General features: G+C 38.1%; 1 protein-coding gene across 2 annotated transcripts in view; it reads right to left on the reverse strand.

Annotated features, from left to right (window-relative positions):
• LOC136878774 (uncharacterized) overlaps positions 1–25,347 on the reverse strand; it is a 284,279-nt gene that overhangs the window by 58,337 nt on the left and 200,595 nt on the right. For both annotated transcript variants that reach the window (XM_067152241.2, XM_067152240.2), the window contains exon 2: positions 12,191–12,344. In XM_067152241.2, coding sequence (XP_067008342.2) covers positions 12,191–12,344 — 154 coding nt within the window. The remainder of the gene's footprint in view (positions 1–12,190; positions 12,345–25,347) is intronic.

Consider the following 25,347-nt stretch of genomic DNA (forward strand, 5'->3'; position numbering starts at 1 on the left):
TTGTACCATGGGAATTTGATAGCAGGGGATTAACTATTCATGTGTTTGCTGATGCCAACAAGTTGTCATATGCTACGTGTATATTCCTAAGGGCAGAAAAGGACTCTATTGTGTCATTACAGTTGGTCCAAGCTAAAGCTAGGGTTGCACCTTTAGGACCAATAACTATACCCCGCCTAGAATTGTTAGCTGCGGTCATAGCCACTCGGTTATGCACACAAGTGAAAAGGGCATTAAATCTCCAAGACTGTAAAACATACTTTTGGAGTGACTCTACAGTGGTGCTCACCTGGATCAAGACGAAAGGAAACTGGAGTGTATTTGTAGGAAATTGTTGTGAGGAAATACGCAAGTTCAGTAACCCGAAGGATTGGCATCATGTTCCAGGGTTTTTAAACCCTGCTGACCTACTATCCAGAGGCATGAGCCCGAAGTTTCTGGTAGAAAGTAAATGGTGGGAAGGTCCCACATGGCTCAAGGATGACACTGAATGATGGTCTAAATTGGACATTGCGGCTCCTGAGGATGAAGTCAACAAGGAAAAGAGAAAGATTCTCGTAACGAATGCAGTATTTGATAAGGAAGAGTTTACAATTTTTTTTTACAATCAATACTGATCTGCATTTAGGGCAGTCGCCCAGGTGGCAGATTCCCTATCTGTTGCTTTCCTAGCCTTTTCCGAAATGATTTCAAAGAAATTGGAAATTTATTGAACATCTCCCTTGGTAAGTTATTCCAATCCCTAACTCCCCTTCCTATAAACGAATATTTGCCCCAGTTTGTCCTCTTGAATTCCAACTTTATCTTCATATTGTGATCTTTCCTACTTTTATAGACGCCATTCAAACCTATTCGTCTACTAATGTCAATCCACGCCATCTCTCCGCTGACAGCTCGGAACATACCACTTAGTCGAGCAGCTCTTCTTCTTTCTCTCAGTTCTTCCCAACCCAAACATTGCAACATTTTTGTAACGCTACTCTTTTGTCGGAAATCACCCAGAACAAATCGAGCTGCTTTTCTTTGGATTTTTTCCAGTTCTTGAATCAGGTAATCCGGGTGAGGGTCCCATACACTGGAACCATACTCTAGTTGGGGTCTTACCAAAGACTTATATGCACTCTCCTTTACATCCTTACTACAACCCCTAAACACCCTCATAACCATGTGCAGAGATCGGTACCCTTTATTTACAATCCCATTTATGTGATTACCCCAGTGAAGATCTTTCCTTATATTAACACCTAGATACTTACAATGATCCCCAAAAGGAACTTTCACCCCATCAACGCAGTAATTAAAACTGAGAGGACTTTTCCTATTTGTGAAACTCACAACCTGACTTTTAGCCCCGTTTATCAACATACCATTGCCTGCTGTCCATCTCACAATATTTTCGAGGTCACGTTGCAGTTGCTCACAATCTTGTAACTTATTTATCACTCTATAGAGAACAACATCATCCGCAAAAAGCCTTACCTCCGATTCCACTCCTTTACTCATATCATTTATATATATAAGAAAACATATAAAGGTCCGATAACACTGCTCTGAGGAACTCCCCTCTCAACTATTATAGGGTCAGACAAAGCTTCACCTACTCTGACTCTCTGAGATCTATTTTCTAGAAGTATAGCAACCCATTCAGTCACTCTTTTGTCTAGTCCAATTGCACTCATTTTTGCCAGTAGTCTCCCATGATCCACCCTATCAAATGCTTTAGACATGTCAATCGCGATACAGTCCATTTGACCTCCAGAATCCAAAATATCTGCTATATCTTGCTGGAATCCTACAAGTTGAGCTTCAGTGGAATAACCTTTCCTAAATCCGAATTGCCTTCTATCGAACCAGTTATTAATTTCACAAACATGTCTAATATAATCAGAAAGAATGCCTTCCCAAAGCTTACATACAATGCATGTCAAACTTACTGGCCTGTAATTTTCAGCTTTATGTCTATCACCCTTTCCTTTATACACAGGGGCTACTATAGCAACTCTCCATTCATCTGGTATAACTCCTTCGGCCAAACAATAATCAAATAAGTACTTCAAATATGGTACTATATCCCAACCCATTGTCTTTAGTATATCCCTAGAAATCTGATCAATTCCAGCCGCTTTTCTAGTTTTCAACTTTTGTATCTTATTGTAAATGTCATTGTTATCATATGTAAATTTTATTACTTCTTTGGCCTTAGTCTCTTCCTCTATCTCGACATTATCCTTGTAACCAACAATCTTTACATACTGCTGACTGAATACTTCTGCCTTTTGAAGATCCTCACATACACACTCCCCTTGTTCATTAATTATTCCTGGAATGTCCTTCTTGGAACCTGTTTCTGCCTTAAAATACCTATACATACCCTTCCATTTTTCATTAAAATTTGTATGACTGCCAATAATGCTTGCCATCATGTTATCCTTAGCTGCCTTCTTTGCTAGATTCAATTTTCTAGTAAGTTCCTTCAATTTCTCCTTACTTCCACAGCCATTTCTAACTCTATTTCTTTCCAGTCTGCACCTCCTTCTTAGTCTCTTTATTTCTCTGTTATAATAAGGTGGGTCTTTACCATTCCTTACCATCCTTAAAGGTACAAACCTGTTTTCGCATTCCTCAACAATTTCTTTAAACCCATCCCAGAGTCTGTTTACATTTTTATTTACCGTTTTCCACCGATCATAATTACTTTTTAGAAACTGCCTCATACCTGCTTTATCAGCCATATGGTACTGCCTAACAGTCCTACTTTTAAGACCTTCCTTTCTATCACATTTATTTTTAACTACCACAAAAACAGCTTCATGATCACTAATACCATCTATTACTTCAGTTTCCCTATAGAGCTCATCTGGTTTTATCAGCACCACATCCAAAATATTTTTCCCTCTGGTTGGTTCCATCACTTTCTGAATCAGCTGTCCTTCCCATATTAACTTATTTGCCATTTGTTGGTCATGCTTCCTGTCGTTCGCATTTCCTTCCCAATTTACATCTGGCAAATTCAGATCTCCCGCTACAATCACATTTCTTTCCATGTCGTTTCCCACATAGCTGACTATCCTATCAAATAATTCCGAATCCGCATCAGTGCTACCCTTTCCCGATCTGTACACTCCAAATATATCAAGTTGCCTATTATCTTTAGAAATGAGCCTAACACCTAGAATTTCATGTGTCTCATCTTTAACTTTTTCGTAGCTTACAAATTCTTCTTTCACCAGAATGAAAACTCCCCCTCCCACCTTTCCTATCCTATCTCTACGATACACACTCCAGTGCCGTGAGAAAATTTCTGCATCCATTATATCATTTCTCAGCCATGATTCAACTCCTATTACAATATCTGGTAAATATATATCTATTAAATTACTTAATTCTATTCCTTTCTTTACAATACTTCTACAGTTCAACACTAACAATTTTATGTCATCCCTACTTGATTTCCAGTTCCCTGTTCCCTTATCACCGCTCCCTAGGCCATCCCGTTTCCTTGAATGTACCTCCCTATTACCCTTCCAAACAAATTTCCTAACTTATACGTACCACTGCGGTTTAAATGAAGGCCATCCGAGCGCAGATCCCTATCTCCTACCCACCCATTAGGATCTAGAAATTTCACTCCCAGTTTCCCACATACCCACTCCATAGTCTCATTTAAATCCCCAATCACCCTCCAGTCAGTATCCCTCCTACACAGTATTCCACTAATAACAATCTCCGCTTTCTTAAACTTCACCCGTGCTGCATTTACCAGATCCCACACATCTCCAACTATGTTGGTACTTATATCAGCTTGCCTTACGTTGTTGGTACCAACGTGAAACACTACCACCTTCTCCTTCCCCTCCTCCCTCTCTTCTACTTTCCTCAACATCTGCCTCAACCTAATTCCTGGATAACATTCTACCCTGGTTCCCTTTCCTCCACACACTTTCCCCACGTGTCTAACGATGGAATCCCCCATGACCAGAGCCTCAACCCTACCCACCTCATTTGATCCCCTCCCCTCGTGGTCAGCCCTATCTTTCCTGATAGCTGCAAAAGCTACTTCCTCCCTTTTCTCCTTCCCATGACCCTGTTCCACCTGTCTTTTCCTATCCTCTACTCTACGTTTCCCTTTCCTACCTTTTCCCTTCCTCCTGCTTCCACGCATCTCAGAAACAGTTCCCTGTCCCTCATCTTCCCTCTGTTGTTCTACCTGGAGTGTCTCGTACCGACACCTGTCCTGAATTCTGATCCTGAATAGAGCCCTTGGCCTGCAATCTCCTTCCCCTTAGAACATTAGACCACCTGTCTTCTACAACTCCTCCCTTTCCTTCCCCTCCCTCTTGTACACCTACTGTAACCTGTACATTGTTTGAGGGAGTCCTATCTTCCTTCCTGTCTTCTGTGAGAATCCTAATTATCTCCCTCAAACTTTCCAACTCCTCCCTCATACCCCTCAATGCCTCACCACACCCACAATAAGTACACTCGCGCTCCTTAGCCATTCTTTACGGGGGAAAATTTTTAAATTAAAAAATAAAATAACTTATTTGCAAAAAAATAAATGAACGGAGGGATATATTGTCTGGGATAGTACACAACAATAAGGTAATTAATATACGACTACACTACAATACTACTTAGTCGTGCTCTATTTTTTTTTATCCTACAACCCCTAACAGGATAAAAGCTGCTGTTAATTACTGAATATCGAAAGTAATACACAAGAACTACACAATTCCAAACTGCAATTAAGCCTATCCTAATTTCACCAATATTTTAGTAAGAGTTTCTACGGATACCTCTACTACACCAGTACTACACAAATATTTTTTAATAATAAAATAAGCACACTAAATTCTAATAGGATATTACTCGTATACTACTGTACAGTACACTACAGTAATTTTTAAACTACTTTCAGACGTATCCTAATTACGATACCGGTACCGTACCGTATGTCACTACTAAGCACAACAGAAATGAAATTTGCAAGAACTACTGTACTCAAAGATTACCAACGAAGCTAAATGCTTAGACAAATTATTATTAGTATTACGGTTTTGCTGGCAGGACCTAGTGTTTACAGTGCACTATGTCTTCTGGTATGGGCTAGAGCAATTTTGTTACTTTCATTGACCTGTCTCAGCTTTATCCTTAGCTTTGACAAAATGAAAGTGACTGAGGTATGAGTAATGCTAGTAATGCCATTCCTTCTGCAGCCAGTCCCTGCTATGAATGGTGTGAAAATATTGCTCATAGGGTCAGTTGGTGCATGCATTTCAGTGGGCTTGGCAGACTGATGTGTAATAGCAACTTGTGGCTCGGTGAGGAAAGCAACGGGAAACTACCTCACTCCTCATTTCCCTAGTACGCCTCTTCAGTGATGCCTAGGCCATCTATGACAGCTGATGGCGGAACTGTTGAGGATCCAACCAGCCTTCGGGCTGAGGACTAAACATACAGATATACATGAAAGATAACACACGAATATAGCAGACAAGATACGGCACTATCTAAATGTACTGTATCTATACTACAATGTATCTACACTACACTACACTGCGTTTGGTTAAATGCTTAAGTATCAAAAGGATTGCCGTACACGAAGAAAAACATGAATATAACTGACAAGATACTATCTAATATATTATACCTTATCTTCACTACAATTCTACTGAAATGTGGTTATGTGATTATAACAGCTGGTGGATTACTATTATTTTTCCTACCGGTACTCCACGGGACGGAGAAAAAAAAAAAGTGTCCTTAATTAGGCCTACTGAAAAATACGAGGTTGTCTACAATAATTTCTCAAATATTTCTATCAAAACTACTACTACTACTACTCCAGGGACTTGAACTGCAATTACTGGGATATATGAACTTTATTATTATTAGCTAACCGCTCATAAATACTGAAAGATCGAGGGAGCGAAATATAAATTACGGATACTAATTACCTACTCAGAAGTACAAATGAATGGAATACAAGGTCAGCTGATTTTTATTTATATTTACTTGACTACACTACATCCTATGTTCACGACTGTAGCCAACAATGCAATATTTGAATATGAGGAGCAACAATAATCAATAACAATACGACTGTTAACTATTACCGTGTAATCACTTTAACTTCTTTTTAAATGGAAGTTTACAGGCGTATCGTGTTTTTTAATGTAGTAAATTATTACCTTCGCGATAGTTTGAACGGATATCTATACGAAATACCGGAGAAGTTGCTGCAGAAGTTACGGTACGGTACTATTCCTTATGATAATCTGCCTTTGTAAGTACAACCAACGAACCTACAGATATTTACAAATATTTTTAAAGTTAATATTGTTACCTAAAGTATTACCTAAACCTAAATTCGAAACAAGGTGCACCTAGCTAGCGTACTTAACCTAGAAAACGTAATTTACTGAAGACCAACTGAATTACTTGTTACAAAATTTAAATAATTATTACTACTCCCAATTTCTACCAACAAGCACTAAACAATCACTATATAAACAGCACTAAATGAATCAGATATACACAAAATTAAGCTATTTCAATAGGTTTTCACTACTTTATCACTACAATAATGCAAGAGCTCTCTCAACAGCCAACCGTTCTCAAGCGCATCCAGACTCTGCTATTTTTCTAGTTACCATAGAACGTTATGCATGATTGGCTGGGCACTGAGATTTGTCTACAACCTACGAAACCGAGATGCCAAAAGGAATGGAGAACTATCTGTAGAAGAAGTAGTCGAGGCAGAAAAGTGTCTGATATGATGTGTTCAAACAGAGAACAGAGAGATCATAGAGCAAAAGATGAAAAAGAAAACTCAGATTTTTGAAGATAGTCAGGGAATTCTAAAGCTGCGAACAAAGTTAGCCTATGGTGATTATACAGAAAACTTCAAGTGCCCCATTGTGCTGCCTTCAGATAACATCGTTATTGAGAGAATTGTGATGGAAAAACATTGCCTGTCTAAGCACGTTGGACTTCAAACTTCATTAACAATGCTTAGAGAAGACTTCTGGATCATAGGAGGAAGAAAGTTGGTTAGGCGAATCATAATGAGCTGTGTCAGATGTAAGAGGTATCGGTCCAAGTCAATGGAGACACAATCTGTCCCACTTCCCAAGGAGCGAGTTAACTGCACCGCAGTATTTGAAGTCACTGGGGTAGATCTTGCTGGACCATTGTATCTGAAGACTGGAGAAAAGGCGTAGCTCGTGTTATTCACCTGCGCCGTCTATCGAGCAATTCATATTGAGCTTGTCAGGTCTCTGTCAACAAACGCATTCCTACAAGCCCTACGAAGATTCATTGCTCGCAGGGGCAGTGTGTCGGTTATCTACTCCGACAATGGCACAAACTTCACAGGGGCTAACCACGCTTTGCAAGGGTTAAACTGGGAAGAAATAGTTTCCAGTTGTGTTGTAGAAAGAATAACTTGGAAATTCAACCCTCCCACTGCTGCATGGTGGGGAGGGTGGTGGGAAAGGCTTATTGGAATGGTGAAAGAGCTACTTCGTCGTAATTTGGGCAAGGCTTCGGTTACTTGTGAAGAGTTAAGCACGATACTGTGTGACTGTGAAGCTATTATAAATTCACGGCCATTGACATATGTATCCGATGAGTTACATGATCTGAAACCACTGAAACCAGCTGATTTTCTTCATGAGATACCCAGCACTGATGTGCCAGATTTGGATGCCATCGACAGAAAAGGAATAGAATTAAGATGGCGTTATCTACAGAAACTGCGGGACGATCTTCGGCAGAGGTTCCGCAAAGAATACCTGGCTCTTCTTATTCAACAGGGAGGTAGGACATCCAACAAAGTGAACGTTGGAGACGTTGTGTTGATTGGAGCTGATGACATCAAACGAGTCGATTGGCCACTAGGTGTCGTCCAGGAGGTGTACCCTGGTAAGGATGGCACCGTCAGGGTTGTCAAACTGAGAATGGCTGCGGGCGAGAGGGTGCGGCCAGTTCAAAGGCTTTATCCCTTAGAAGTCGCCTCATCAGATGAATCTGCAGTAGTGCAGAGAAGGCTTCGCACGGATCATCGTATGCAGTGGCAAATCCACAAGTGAAGTCTACAAGAAGTGGTAGAATAGTGAAAACACCAAAACGTTTGGACTTATAAATACTCCAGAAGAGACAAGCATTGTATGAAAATCAGTGTCAAATGAAAGATTGTAATGTTTTATTGTAGAATGCTGCTGTCTATTTTCATTGTGTTGCAATTTTATCTGTGGATTAGTGTAAACAAAATTGCAAGGTCGGGAGGATGTTAAGAGAATTTTGATTTCTATCCTGTTATGTGTTTATAGTGGTTGGTATTATGACAGCCCTCCCTTAAGTTTTGTTTCAAAACAGATGACAGTCGTGAAGTGCGCAAGGCGTGTGTTTTTATGTTCCAGTGGAAGTGCTTTTGTCAACAATGGTGTTAGGAAATATTCCTGTACAATAAATTACTTTCCTTATAGATTAAGCTCCAAATTTATTATTACGGAACAATGGCAACTATGCAACTCAATGAGACACTCTCATTATAATGAGAACTTATTAAGTCTAGTGAGACAGGATGTAAGCAAGGGGGCCTGCCATTGTAATGAGAACTCTCAACTTGGACTTCACATGAGAAACAATGTATGGTGATCTTCTCATGGTGTTTCTTGGGTAATCCTAAGAGCAATGCAAGCTATTTAAATCTTACGCACAACGTGTATAGTATTTTACTTAGAATTCCATAGCAAAGCACTGGTACATGAACTAGTCTTAATATGAATAAAAGTCATTGTATGTATGTGGGTATGTTTGTCCCACATGTCCTCTTAAACCAAAGGACCGATTTCAACAAAACTTGGGACTATTATTAGTTGCTAACTGAGCAAAAATACTGTGCATGTTGTATATCCCTACCTGCTACTGCTGGAGGGGTAGGAAGTGATGACCTTAAAACATAATTAAAGAACAAAATTCTTGAAGATTTTGGGTGGAAATTTATAGAACTTCCTAAAAGTTTCTAGAACATTTTCCTTACCACCTACTGTGGGAGGGTTGAGAACTTTAAAATATTAGAAGATAGGTTTCAGGCATGCCTCTCCATTAATAACTGATTTGTTAACATCAATGCTTTCACGGCCCGTACTTGTAGACATGATAGGGCTTTTGGGTGTATGGCATGTCTAGAAAACAAGGTGAAACTCTTTACATTTCGCAGAGAACTTTGCCCCGCATCTTCAAAAGAAAAATCTCGACTGTTCCCAAGGAAGTCTTCTACAATAATGAGGGTTTGAATTTAAGAATATTTTACCGTTGGAGAATTATAGTGGTATGCTCATTCGTCATCAGATGGTGCACAGTATGCTGGGACAGCGTTCCAGGTGGGAGCTAGGACAACATTGAGCTCCGATATGACATCACACATAACACATAGCTTGGAATGAACCAACTGGGTGATGATGAACGTACGAATTTGGAAAACACCGAAACAAACTAACAATATAGAAAGGACAGGGAAGAGAACTACCTATGTAAATCCTTAATGGCTGGCAACCACGTATTACTTAACTGATAGCCAGTATCCCTGTTGAAATTGTTAGGAGTTTTACGTATTTCCACAGCTTCCTGTATAATTCTAGACCTGTAGTGTTTAGTGTGAGTAAGAGCTCAAACAACGTGGAACACGACAACATGACCCAATAATAGAGCGTGCTCAGCTATTGCTGACTTTTCTGACTGGTTGAGACGGATATTTCTTTGGTGTTCCCTGATGCGAGTCCCAATGGACTGGCATGTTTGGCCAATGTATACCTTGCCACAAATACGGGGAATTTTGTACACTCCAGGGTGTAATAGTGGGGACAATTTGTCCTTGCCTTTACCTAAACTATGAGCAATTTTAGTGACGGTACCAAACACAGTTTTGATGTTATGCTTGCGAAGGACCTTGGCAATTCTGTTTGTGGTGTTCTGAATGTAAGGCAGGTAGGCAGTTCCCTTCACTTCTTCTTTCTGTGATCTTTGATTCATTGTCCCTCTGGGATTACGATTTCCTGTTCGACTTGCTTTCTTTTGCCATCACAAATAACAAGGCCCAGGAATACTCAATGAAGTGTCATGGTGTTACCCTGGAATCCCCTGTGTTTTTCTCATGGACAGCTTAATGTAGCATGTTCCAGGGTTGGCTCACTGAAGCACTTCTACTTGCAGGAGGAAGACAGAAAATATTGTTTACAGACAAGCATTGAATTAATACAAGTCATTGCATCCTTGAACTTGTATTGCAGTTTGAAATACTTAAATGAATTATATATACTGTTCATTTGTACAGATTTATACAGTATAGTTGCATTAGATATCTGTATATTGTAAATTTGTACATTTATGTATGTTAAATTCAACAAGAAGGAATGCAAAGGAGATGTATGTTTGTTGTGAAAAGTTAGCGAGAGTTCTTTTTAAAAGCGTGGATCTATGAAGAAATTATGACTCCGAGCAATACTGATATAAGTTAGTAAATATTATTTTCTATGTATCTTTGAGAAGGTACTAGAATTCGATAAAACATACTGACATATGTGGCGTGTTAGGTACCTTGTGACATTAGTTTGCAGTTTGCTGGTTCAATTTAACTCATGGTGCCAAGTGATGCAACAGCACTACCATATGACAGTAGCGAAGGATAAGAAGGTTTATATCCCAAATTCCATTGATAATAAATATAAACAAGAGTTTTTGTGCAGTGGAAAACAACAGCAGAAAAATTTAAAATCTAAGTTATGGATTTTTATTTTTAAGGCACCAGGCCTATTCTTTAGGTGAAGATCATAGAAAAAAGAAAAATAGATAAAAGGGGAAAGTCAGAGGAAAAGAGAACATGATTAATAATAATTGAAATTACAAAATTAAGATCATGCTATATTTACATTTTTACCCAAAGAGTGAGTTGCTTAGAAATGTACCAAGCAGGGACTCCAAAGAAGTTTGTTATATATTAATTACAGAAGGAGTAGAGTTCACCCTTCTCTAGTTTACTTTACAATAATGAATGAGGCTCAAAGCTGTAATTTACACCTAAGTTTGAACACCTAAAAGTGAAGAGTTAAGTCCCTATGACTTCGAGCTAATTCCAAGATAAAGGAACCACTGCATAGAATGTTCTTCTGAACAGTTGAAGACATTCTACAGGCAATTGATTACTTGCTTTGCATTATCCAGAAATTAGGCAGTGCCGACGGTATCCAAAGGCTTTCACGTCACTGGGAACACATTATATGCAATACAGGTGGCTATATCAAAGACCTATAAAACCTAGAACCTTTATGTATCTTGAAAATAAATAATTGCCACTACTAAAAAGTCAACCTATGTACTGATGTTATATGTCTAAATCCTTTTAATTTCTGCAGATTTCAAGAGATGCAAGTCTGTCAGAATTTTATCTTGCAAGAGTTTTATTTTTCATGTATCGGAAGCCAACGACAAAGAGTTGCATTTAAACACCCTTAAATAATAACTTTAAATGGCAGGGATTTTGAAATTTAGTCCTCCAGGAATTCTTGTTTGTGCTAGAAACCACAAACATGATGTTATTGCATTTTAACACCCTTAACTGGCACCAACCTCAGCCGAGATTAAACAGAATGAAATTCTTTTGCCAATTTATTTGATGATCAGTGAAAAGACCCAAGACCCAAGACCCAAGAGATTTTGATGGAGCAGAGATATTAAACTAGACTTATATCCTTGTTGAAAATCCACTGAAAAATCAATTTGTATCACAAAACTTCCTCAGTATGTTATGGTGGCTTTTAATTTTGAGCTGTATTCACAGCATTAAAAAAAAAAAAAAGACAGGGTATGGTGTATAGCTAATTCTGAATAATGAACCTTCAAATGATATGTGTATCACACTGTCAGCCATTCTGTTGCTCAAATGGAACAGGATACCTCAGTTTTTGTTGCAGTTGGTTGGAGACATTTAACAGGTATTGTAACTTTTAGACTGAAATAAATAACTAGAATATATTTACTAAAAATTAATCATGTGGTTATGTATGTTGGTAAGCAAGAGTCCAGAAAGTTTGTGAACCACTGCCCTAGGATATTTACATTAATAATGTCTCAGGTCAAATAAAATTATACTATTAATTTTGAACATAGATTCGACTGTAAGACTTACCTATCATTAGGAAGTATATTACCAGTCCTAGGACCAGGAGTACTGCCAATATGACTAAGGACCATCTAAAGATACGCCATCCTCTCTCGTTATCTTTCCACCAGTCTGAAGGTGAATCGTTCTCTGTACGATATATTGTGTCTGTGGACGAGCCCTGAAAATAAGGAAGGAGCCATAATTTATACATAGTAACAAGGTAATATTAGGAGTGGGGTTAAGTGATACGAAGTAATACAATGTTCAATGTAGAAACAAGGACATTCAAAGGGGCTAAATCAATACATTTCAGACAAACTCATTAGAACAATTTTTGGAGGTGCTGCAAGGGAATTAAAAGAGATTGCACAATTCCACTTGCATCACCTGGCTTATTGATACTGATCAAAAATAGTAGTGAACCCAAAACTGAACCCTATGCGACACCATGTACCTTATTCCATCATTCAGAGCTCATATTTCCCACTGTCACTCATTGCCGGTGGCCAGTGAGATGATGTAGTTTGGGTCATCAGTCCATAGACTGGCTTGATGCCGTTCTCCATGCTATCCTGTAATACCCTTTTAATTTCTACATAACTACTACATCTACTTTAAACTGTTTGTCATATTCATGCCTTGGCCTACCACTACTGTTCTTGTCACTAGGGCCCAGACTTTAAAAAAATGAATATGCGCATATGCAAATGCATATTTTGAACGTTAGTGCATATTTTGAGTGTTAGTGCATATACAAACAAAATTTTTTTCTTATGTGTGATCGATTATCTAAGATTTCTAAATGAAATTAAAAATTTAATGAACTCTGTATGTTGTACATCCCTTGGCAACATGATCAGGGAAAAGCTTTCAGTGTTGCAATATAAGCAGATAGATGGATAATGATGCTTTTCACAATAGCTATTTCCTTCTTTCTGATATTCCTCTTTCCTTCTCCTTACAGTAGCCTCCCGAGGTTTGCTTAAGCAAGTGCGTTCATCTCTTATCTTGTTCTTCATCTACTACAGTGTTTCACCTGATAAAACTGTAAAAATGGCTAAAGATTTTGCCAGAAAAATGTTTCGAGCAGTCAGTGCCAGTGTTCAAGTATTACCCACATACGTCCGTCGATGTACACTAAAACAATCATTTTCAACGTATACATTAATTCTGGCTGACAACAGAAAGTTATTGACTCCTGAAAAACTGTTGAGATCTACTGACATGCATCATTTTGCAAGGAAATAAACATGTTTATCAATTTAACACAGAGTTAAAATTAAATAATGCATCTGGTAAGTGTATTTTGTTTTATTTTTAGTGCATATTTATAACATTTTATTGCATATGCGTATGCATATTTTCGGAGTTTTTAGTGCATATGAATCCGGGCCCTACTTATCACCTACACTTCCTTCAAAAATGTGGATAAGTGAGGAGATCCATAAGGAAACCTGGTTGTGTAATAATGACTGTAATTTATTCAATAGAACAGAAATTCATTGCATAAAAGTTGATGAATATGGAGCAAAACTTTGGAAAATCCTGTCCATTTAAAAACAAATTAATGCTTAGACAGACACTTCAGCCGTCTTGGTTGTTGTCTGAATTTGTTTGTCTCAGTGTAAATGAATTTGGTTTCCCTCGCCCACTCTTCCTGTGAACTGAGCTTGCATAGTCCACTAACCCTCCTGTAAACCATTGCTGACCGATTCCAAGTCTGATGTGCCATAATGTAGAGTTGCTCAAGAAAGAAGAATGAACACATGATATTGTACAGTATGTTCCTCATATTTAAGGCTTAATTTTAGTTATAATCAAGGTATAATTCACCTCCCATGTAGACACAAACCCTGTGGATGCCCTTGTACGTATGTTCAGTCTTCAGCCCTAAGGCTGATTAGATCCTCAACAGCTCTGCCATCAGCTGTCATAGATGGCCTAGGCATCAATGAAGAGGCATTCTAGGGAAATGAGGAGTAAGGTCGTTTTCTGTTGCTTTCCTCATCGAGCCAGAAGTTCCTATTACATTTCAGTCTGCCAACCCCACTGAAATGCATGCATCAACTGACCCTATGAGGAACATTTTCACATCATTCATAGCAGGGACTGGCTGCAGAAAGAACGGCATTACTAGCATCGCTCATACTTCAGTCACTATCATACTGTCAAAGCCAAGGATAAGACAGAAACAGATCAATGAAAGTAAGAACATTTCTCTAGCCTATACCAGAAGACATAATCCACTGTAAACACTAGGTCCTGCCAGCAAAGGCATTGGATGCCCTCAACAAACATTATATCTACCTAGGTATATGTTCAATTGTTTCTGAGAAAGGTGTACCTCCGAGGAACTTATTCAATAGACCTACTATGCATTTTCTTTTCCCTTTTGAGTGATTGTATGTTCAATAGTACATGTTGTTGCTGGGAGAGTCAAGATGATCTTGACAGCCTCAGCTACATCTGGGTAGAATATTATCACTTGACAAATTAAATCGGCATACTCAAAAGGATTCATTCATATTTCTGGACATCATACCACATAGTGGCCTCGGACAGAAAATTTGGCACATATCTTTAACCAACCTAAGAAAAATATCCCTTCATAAGACTGCTCTATAGGCCTATTTTCCTTCAGAGTAAATAAGTAAAAATTATAATTAATTGTAGTAAATAGGACATATTTTAGGTTATGAAATGCCTTAAAAGCCACTTGCAAGTACTGTAATCTTCTGGCACTCAAGTTACTTTTCATACATATATAGTGTAGACTACCATATTTCACCCTCTTTAAGATCTTCACTGAACTTAAACTGTTTTGATCTACATTATATAGTAAAAATGAAATGTCGTATGGCTTTTAGTGCCGGGATATCCCAGGACGGGTTCGGCTTGCCAGGTGCAGGTCTTTCTATTTGACTCCCGTAGGCGACCTGCGCGTTGTGATGAGGATGAAATGATGATGAAGACAACACATACACCCAGCCTCCATGCCACTGGAATTAACCAATTAAGGTTAAAATCCCCGACCCGGCCGGGAATCGAACCCGGGACCCTCTGAACCGAAGGCCAGTACGCTGACCGTTCAGCCAACGAGTCATATATAGTAGAGTCAGTGGTAAACACATTGATTTCACACAGTAGCGGCGATTGGGAATTAAAAGTGTGGGGGCGAAAAAATATACAGACAACAAACAGTACCTGGGTTTGTGGGATATAGCGGAGGATGGGGGGGGGGGGGGCGAGGGGGGTATATACATCAAAACTAATAAAAGGCCACAAAATGGTAAGTTTTTATTCTCTCTCAGCGAATTTCAACAGAGAGGTAAAGATTGAGAGTTTACCAACTTAAATGCGGTAATACTAGTTTTTTTAAAAGTTTTTGATTCAATACTATAGAATAAAACTTTCACCAAAGGAACAATATTACTCATTTATTACATTTAAAAAGAAATATACAATATAGAATTATACAATTAAAACCATTTAGCATTTGACTATACACTAAAATCTAAGAGACACTAAAGAGACTGCCAGACTGGTAAATGCACATAGCAAGGTGGTGAATTGTACCTCAATGTCTATAACCTTACCAAAAAAATATAGCCCTGGTACCCTTCCTCGTAGCACAGGCAAAGTTTCCATTATTTGCTCTGGCGCTAAACAAATCGGTCAGCCAGGACGAAGGACATTTTGTGCATATTTCCGTTAATAATTTTGGTAATGATTAAAGAAAAGAATTATCTGGTAAGACAAAAGGGCTTGACAAATGTTTTTTTTAATAACTCCTATAATTCCTAGTTTCAGCCGGCCAAAATGGAATAAAATATAATATTTCCTCCAAAAAGTTGATGATGATGCTTGTTGTTTAAAGGGGCCTAACATCTAAGGTCATTGGCCCTCTCCAAAAAGTGGGGGGCGACTACCCCCCCTCGCCCTTCCTAATCGCCGCTACTCATTTCACACAAACACTTCTAATCCTAGCTCCTTCTGTGGATTAGTGGTAGAATGCTGGCTTCCAGATTCCAAGATTATGGGTTTAAACCCAGCAGATGAAATCAGACTTTTTATGGGTGGATAATAATAATAATAATAATAATAATAATAATAATAATAATAATAATAATAATAATAATAATCGTTATGGAAATATCCGTGGTAGTTAGAGGTGAAAGAAGGTGCGGGCTGGAATAAGTCTCAACTACAGAAGTTCGAAAGATGAATTAAAATTTCAACAAGGTTATATTTTCAAAATTTAACAATGGTAACATAGAATTTGAAAACTTAACGAGTCAACAAGAAGCCAAAAATCAAATACAGAAAATTTACAAGTGTTAGAGGATTATTACAAGGTCTGGGCTTCGAGCCCCACAATCACAATCCTTGAGCTATTAGCCCAACTTTACCAAGGTACAAAATTGAACAAAGGGGCAGAAAACCCCATCATGCCAAGGAGCACATGCTCCAAATTACAATGTTAGGCCTCCTAGAGGCACACAGAAATCAAATTTAGGAAAGAGCAGACCCGCTCTCAAAGTTTCAAGCCTGTCAAAGGCCACAAATAATTTTACTTCTATCTGCCCTCAAGGCACACAAGGAAACAGGGGTATTTAATACCCAAACTACAGGGCCTTCGCAATGAAAATAAAACAACAGGTTAAGTTACTGGCCCAAAGTACAGAGAGAACTGGAGGCGTGAACTTGCACTCCAAATACATTTTTAAAACCTAAGTGGCTCTAGCCCGATACACAGGGGCTAGTCCCAAACTAGGGAGGTGACCCATATGAGAAAACATTAATACATTAAGGAAGAGAAGAAACGGTTATGAAAACGTAGTCACCTCAATTTCAAAAATGAAGGGGAGCTCGAGAGGGTACAGCACTCTCTATCCCCGCTTTACAGTAAAAGATATTTGTAGTTTTTACATTGACAGAAGAGGAATTTACATGTTAAAGTGGTAGGTTACATATTAAAAGGTTTCGAACCCTCCCCGAGAGTTTAAACTGCTGAGCTAGCGAGAAATAAAGATGTTAACAGGCCATTACCTTGTTGAAGAGTTGCTGCTTGAAGAAAGAGGCGCTTCCCGCCCCCTGCTACATATCCACACACTAAGTTAGATGTTACTGAAGTGGCACCGAGACAAGAAAATCAGCAGTTTTAATACCCTCGTGGAAAATTCGAGACCTTTCAAGAATGAATAGACACACCCCCTCAACTTTATTGGATAGCTTAGAGCTATATATCCATATCGAAGAAGACATACACTATTGGTCAAAAATTAATTAAATAAATTCGGGATTGGCTGAGTTCAAAACTGGCGGACAGAAAGATTAATATTGCCAACCCAAAAAATAAAAGAACAAAATGTAGTAAAGACAAAACTTAAGAATACAAAATTTCTTCAAGAAAGTTCATTCCTTCGTACCAGAGTGCGTAATCATAGTTTTTAGTAGAGACATCTGGTAGAGAACGTCCTCAGTTCTTGATCAGTTACAAACAAAAACACATCAAAATTCACACAGAGCCATCTTCGGAGAAACTGTTGAGTTAATACAGTTTTTATAGTTCAGGCTTTCTCCTGTAAAGGAGTTTCAACTGGCGCAATATTTGAACTAGCGGCGTGGAGGTGTACCGCCCGGTACAATAATAATAATTTTCTTCTTCTCTTCATCATCATCATCTGCCGCTTTTCCCACACCCTGATGTTTGAACTGTGTCACACTATTGTGCGTTTGTGTGGTGGTTGGTGGTGTGTTGCGAGAGTATGAAGAAGGGTGTCGTGGGACAAACACATACAATCAGTCTCTGAGTAAGAGTGTGGCTACTCCGACCACTACTCTTATACCTTCATATCTTCCACATAATATAAATAACATTTGTTTGAGCGCCAGTTGCTTTTTTAAGAAAAACAACAAAATTCGGTAGAGCATACCTCTTATATCAATTATCTCAAGGCGTGAGGTGATAAACTCACATATCTGGCAATATACAGGGATATGGATCAGGACAATATTAAATTACTGTTGCATTTCCACAATTGAGGATTGTACATGGAACTGGAATCACTTATTATAATTAAAAATAAAACTGAGTTTATGACTAAATTTACGTCACAATGAACAATCATTTACGTCTTTTAATTTAACAAAAGAAATATATCGTGAGATTTGCGGTACAAAGAAAAGGAAAATTTAATCTAAACGATAAAAGCTATTGGCATGAACTTGAAGTGAGATGTGATATCGCCGCTGATTATACTCTTCTTCATGTTATGAATGCATAACATGTCTGATGCTTTAATTACCTGTTGTCTGCATACACCGCTGTTGAACTTGAAAATTCTTGGGAAAACCTGTGAGCTGAAGTCGGGAGCCGTCTGTTGTTATCTTCTCATATAACAAGGAGTTGGCCTACATACCATGTACGCGTGTAGGGAGCTCCAATGTAATTACGTCCACTCAATATATTTTAAATAATTGGAAAATATTATTGAAACATCTTGTGAAGTCCATCCTCACAAGAAGATGATGTTTCTTTATCAGCATAGTACCCGTCTCTGCTCGGATACAAGCACCACTTGTAGACCTCCTCGATTATTACCGAACCTCTTGAAAACACAACTCGTAGCTCTTACCATCACACTAAGACCACTTCTTCCATTTGATACATCTGACTGTTACATATGATCTGCACGATATGAACTGAGTACTATGAACTGAGTAAGAACAGAATAGATATGATGAACTGAGTACCTCTCCCTACCGTAGCATCACCTTATATCACCTCGCGATGACGACTCATCTCCCCACTCACTGTTCATCCCTTCCACTTCCACATACAGTAGCTGGCGAATACTGACACTTGGTCGCAATCACGTGTCCACGCACTGATGTCATCAGTCAAGCGTCGTCTAAGCGTACCCAAGCGGTCCGAGAATGACTGTACCGAATGCGTCACCGGGAAATCTCCTTGTACACAACATTCCCAGTTAAACATAGCCTCGATTGCAAAATACTATGCCAGCTCATCTAGCCAAAATTACAAGCCACAGCATGACAATATGAAACCAACAAATCTCACTTACTACAATCCAGAATAATTACAAACATATTCACTTAACCTATGATGAAATACAATAATATACGTGATACCTAATTATAACAGTCTAAATGATGAGAAACAGAATATATAAAATCTAATGAATCGGGATAATAATAATAATAATAATAATAAATACAGAATGGAGTCTGTAACCCTGTTGTACGGTTACAGAACGCCTCCCTCATGAAATAATCGATTAAATGAATCGATTGATTCATGAAATATCTACACAATCACCTGAAATCGAGTACACCATAGATACATGTATAAAAATGCCCTTTACAAATTTGGTACATAGTATCATCCATCTGGATGTTCGTTGTTACACATATAAAACATTTATCAATTATCATTTTCACTTTGATTATACAGTATTATTTACATACAGATTACATTTCTTTCTCACTTCTGTCGTTTCAAACGTTCATTGAGTGTTCAAAAGTAGTTCTCGAAGACATTCCATTATATACACTGTCTCCAAGCACTGGAGTTTATTGCACTGCCGTGCCTCACTTATTATTACAACACACGCTAATTTCACTGAAGTCCTGTTCGCAATGCCAGCTTCATAAAACATGGTGAATTAACATAATAATGAAAATTAATCAACAAACTCACATGATATATTTCTTAAGATTTCTTATATTGTATGTGCCTACAATATTTCCTTCCTTGTCTTCTAATGAATAAGCACATTTCCCAATCCGTTTCACTACGGTGAAGTATCCCTGATATAACAAGAAAAACTTAGAAAATTGACCAGCTTCTGCTGATGATGGGAGTGGCACTCTGAGTAAAACCTTGTCACCAAGCTCAAATTCATCCAATATAATCTTACAAAAGTTATCATGCACAATCTTACCGTGTTATCCTTCTTAGGTATAATAACAAGTGGATTTAAATTAGGACTACATGATGGTTCAATTATATTATAATCTAGCATAATGTCAATCTGCTCTTCAACAGCGCTAGCGTATTTTAACGGAATGGGATATTTCGGTCCTACAAAAGTTGAGTTATCAATAACATTAAATTTGTGTTCGTAAAGATGTGTTCTACCAGGCCGATCGCTAAAAACATCACTATGTGATATCAATAATTCACACAATTCGTCCTTCTGACTTTCCGCTAAATTACATTTCTCCACTGTCTCATACAATTCATCTCTAGAATCTCTCTGTATGGACACATGGCAGACATCAATATTTTTCCTCATATTAGGAATTTCACAAGATCCTTCCGTACTAGAACACACTTTATTCGCACTAATTTCTGACAAAACATCATATGGTAAACTGACTTCCCTGCTACTCTTTCCCCAAATAAGATTGACATTACACAGATCAAAATTTAATTTAGCCTTGTGACACGTTAACCAGTCGGTACCTAAAATAACGGCATAAACTAAATTAGGCACAACTAAGCATGGTTGGAAAATACATTCTCCACTTATGCTAATGGGGACAGCTATTTGTTTATTCACTCTTTGAGACTTGTTTCCAACAGCTGTTACGATGAACGTATTCCTCACTGGAATTTCCGCTACCTCATACTTCTCTCTCAAAACTTCCTCATACAGCTTGGAATTTACACATGACTTCTCACTACCAGAGTCCAACAAAATCTTAACTTTTCTGCCCCATATCAGCAGTTCAATCGTCGGTGTAACAGTAACACTACTTAAATTATCCTCATTACATAATATAAGATCACTTAACAAATCTTGCCTTATATCTAAATTTAAATTACACTTATAAAATTTATTGTCTACGATTAAGTCGTCACTTAAAACATTTGAATTATTGCTACTTAGGTCACAATCATGTTCACTTACAACTATAGGCTGGTCGACATTAACATACTTATCTACCTTATACGTGAACTCACCATTTACGGACTGTCTCAGTGACCTGTTTATACAGTCCGTTGCGCGTTTAAAGTACTTGGTTCGGTTACGACTTGTTGGTTACACACCTCAGTCGGCCTCCCCTGTTGCCTATTTCCTCTAGCGTCATTATTACTATTATTATTATTATTATTATTATTATTATTATTATTATTATGGCCTGTATTCTCCCGCCTCCCAGCTTCTGGTTGATTACCATAATCACGCCTCCCAGCCCTGAAATTTTCCGAACTATTTTGATAATTTCTCTCCCTGTGGAAATTATTATTAGGTCTCTCCTGATATTCTCTTCTGTAGTTACGATTATTCATAGTCCTGTCCTGATTATTAGATTGGTTACCCCTTCCTTCTACATTCCTATTAGGTGTCCTACTATTATTCAAGCTACTACTTAAAGCATCAAAACTTTCCAACAAAATCTCCATTTCCTTAATAGTCTCCACTCTTTGCATACAAACAGCTTCTCTTATTCTATCGGGATAGTGCTTAGCCATAAGTCTAACTATATCAGCCTCAGGTCCAATACATTCTAAATTTCTCCACACCAAAACATGAGCCAAAAAGTATTCAGTCATTCTAACACCCTCGTTAGAATTATACCTGCCAAACATTACTCTCTCTCTCTCTCTACTCTGAACACCTTCACTCCAAAATTTAGCCATGAATTTCTCCTTAAATTCAGTTAGACTAGACATCGAGCTTTTATATACTTGAAACCAAGACTTAGTCTCTCCTACAAAAGCATTAGATAAGATCTCCAATACAGTTTCCCAGCTAATAATATTGTCTCTTAATTGAACAGCAAATTTCTTCTCTACTACTCTCATAAATTCCATCGGGTTAAATTCTTTCCCAGAAAACTTAGGTAAGTCATGATCTCTAGTGATTAAACCATTATTTACAATTATCTCACGTACATTCTTACTATCACGCACTTCTTGCTGGAGTACTCTCTGGCAACTCAGAAATTTTTCTTCCACTGTTTCCTCAGTCTTTTCTTGAATTTTTCTTAATTCCTCCAACTTTTTTTCCGATTCTCTCACCTTCTGTGATAATGATTTCTGCTCACTCCCTAGATCACCTACTTCTCCAAATTTTCTTTCCACAAGTTCTACCCTACTAATACATTTCCTAGTTTCTTGCCCCACTGTATTGGTTATCTTTTCAAACCTTTCTTCTACTAACTCATTGATTTCTCCTTTATTGGACTCGATCTTGGCGCCTAATTCATCAATCTGTTTGATGCATGTCTCACTAATTTGTTCTATTTCCGCATGGAGATTGCTCCGACCCAATTCCATCTCAGCTCTGATATCACTACACTCCTTATTTACTTTACTTTCTAAATTATTAATTTGCTTACTTATTTCTAACACCTTATGATCTATCTTACTACTAACATCATCAATCTTCTTATTAATACTATTTATGGCATTACTCTGAGCTTCAATTTTTTTACTAATAATATTATTCTGAGATTCAATTTTCTCACTCATAATATTATTCTGAGATTCAATTTTCTCACTCATAATATTATTCTGAGATTCAATTTTCTCACTAAAAACCGTTTCAATTTTCTCACTCATAATATTATTCTGCTCAGTCATTTTGGACATCAGCAAATTAAATAAACCCAGGTCAATCACCCCTTTACTTTGATCTTGCGTGGCAGCGTTTTCCTCAGTTTCTACTATTTTCTGACTTTCAGCAGGTCCCACCTTAGTCACCAACTTCCTATTTATGTTACCACCTTGGATTTCCTTGGACACAATAACCTCAGCCTCATCACCTGACTGCATATTGCTATCCTTGTCCATCTTCGGTTTCCTACTAATTTTTCGCGATCTCAAAGCTATTTCCCCTTGCAATTCCTCTGGCATTACCCCTTAAATACAAACTTCAACAAAATGACCTTCCTAACATTACTCGGTGAATTTAACATGTGCGTACTCATTAAACGAACTGATCCATGTATATTGCCATTCAAAAACACATTTTCTGAACCTTTCGAGTCCCACGTTGCTGGCGACACGTTGTGGCTACTCCGACCACTACTCTTATACCTTCATATCTTCCACATAATATAAATAACATTTGTTTGAGCGCCAGTTGCTTTTTTAAGAAAAACAACAAAATTCGGTAGAGCATACCTCTTATATCAATTATCTCAAGGCGTGAGGTGATAAACTCACATATCTGGCAATATACAGGGATATGGATCAGGACAATATTAAATTACTGTTGCATTTCCACAATTGAGGATTGTACATGGAACTGGAATCACTTATTATAATTAAAAATAAAACTGAGTTTATGACTAAATTTACGTCACAATGAACAATCATTTACGTCTTTTAATTTAACAAAAGAAATATATCGTGAGATTTGCGGTACAAAGAAAAGGAAAATTTAATCTAAACGATAAAAGCTATTGGCATGAACTTGAAGTGAGATGTGATATCGCCGCTGATTATACTCTTCTTCATGTTATGAATGCATAACATGTCTGATGCTTTAATTACCTGTTGTCTGCATACACCGCTGTTGAACTTGAAAATTCTTGGGAAAACCTGTGAGCTGAAGTCGGGAGCCGTCTGTTGTTATCTTCTCATATAACAAGGAGTTGGCCTACATACCATGTACGCGTGTAGGGAGCTCCAATGTAATTACGTCCACTCAATATATTTTAAATAATTGGAAAATATTATTGAAACATCTTGTGAAGTCCATCCTCACAAGAAGATGATGTTTCTTTATCAGCATAGTACCCGTCTCTGCTCGGATACAAGCACCACTTGTAGACCTCCTCGATTATTACCGAACCTCTTGAAAACACAACTCGTAGCTCTTACCATCACACTAAGACCACTTCTTCCATTTGATACATCTGACTGTTACATATGATCTGCACGATATGAACTGAGTACTATGAACTGAGTAAGAACAGAATAGATATGATGAACTGAGTACCTCTCCCTACCGTAGCATCACCTTATATCACCTCGCGATGACGACTCATCTCCCCACTCACTGTTCATCCCTTCCACTTCCACATACAGTAGCTGGCGAATACTGACACTTGGTCGCAATCACGTGTCCACGCACTGATGTCATCAGTCAAGCGTCGTCTAAGCGTACCCAAGCGGTCCGAGAATGACTGTACCGAATGCGTCACCGGGAAATCTCCTTGTACACAACATTCCCAGTTAAACATAGCCTCGATTGCAAAATACTATGCCAGCTCATCTAGCCAAAATTACAAGCCACAGCATGACAATATGAAACCAACAAATCTCACTTACTACAATCCAGAATAATTACAAACATATTCACTTAACCTATGATGAAATACAATAATATACGTGATACCTAATTATAACAGTCTAAATGATGAGAAACAGAATATATAAAATCTAATGAATCGGGATAATAATAATAATAATAATAATAATAAATACAGAATGGAGTCTGTAACCCTGTTGTACGGTTACAAGAGGAATTAACCACACGCGATTAAAATTTTCGACCCAGCCGGGAATCGAATCCTGGATCCTCCGAACCGAAGGCCTCGATCCTGACCACTCAGCCAAGGAGCTAGAATAAGGATATAACAGGAAATTTAGAATAATAATGTTATTGGTTTCTACGCCCCACTAACTTCTTTTACGGATTTCGGAGGCGCCGAGGTGTCGAATTTTTGTCCCACAGGAGTTCTTTCACGTGCTAGTGAATCTATCTACCAAGCGGCGGGTATATATGAGCACTTTCAAATACCACCGCACTGAGCTGGAATTGAACCAGTCTACTTCAACTCGGAAGACGAGCGCTCTACCGCCTGAGCTACTCAGCCTGACTTAAATTATGTTACTGTAAGATATAGGTGTACGAGTAGTAGAGTTCATGCTAACAATGGTGATGAATACATTGATTTAACTAACATGATTTCAAACCTAAGTTTCTTTTGTGGATGAATGGTAGTGTGTCTGCCAACATCGCGGTTTCAAGTGCAGCAGATGTAATAGAACATTTTTACCCGATAAAATAATCAATCTGCAAAAAATCGCCCAATAGCGCTCTATTTTCTGTCATCTGGTGGAGTAAAATGGAACGCCGAACTTCACACCGAGGGAGGCTCAATGGCATCATATCAAACTGCCTGCGCACAGTCGG

The sequence above is a fragment of the Anabrus simplex genome, chromosome 8 (assembly GCF_040414725.1).
Source record: "Anabrus simplex isolate iqAnaSimp1 chromosome 8, ASM4041472v1, whole genome shotgun sequence".
NCBI lineage: Eukaryota > Metazoa > Arthropoda > Insecta > Orthoptera > Tettigoniidae > Anabrus > Anabrus simplex.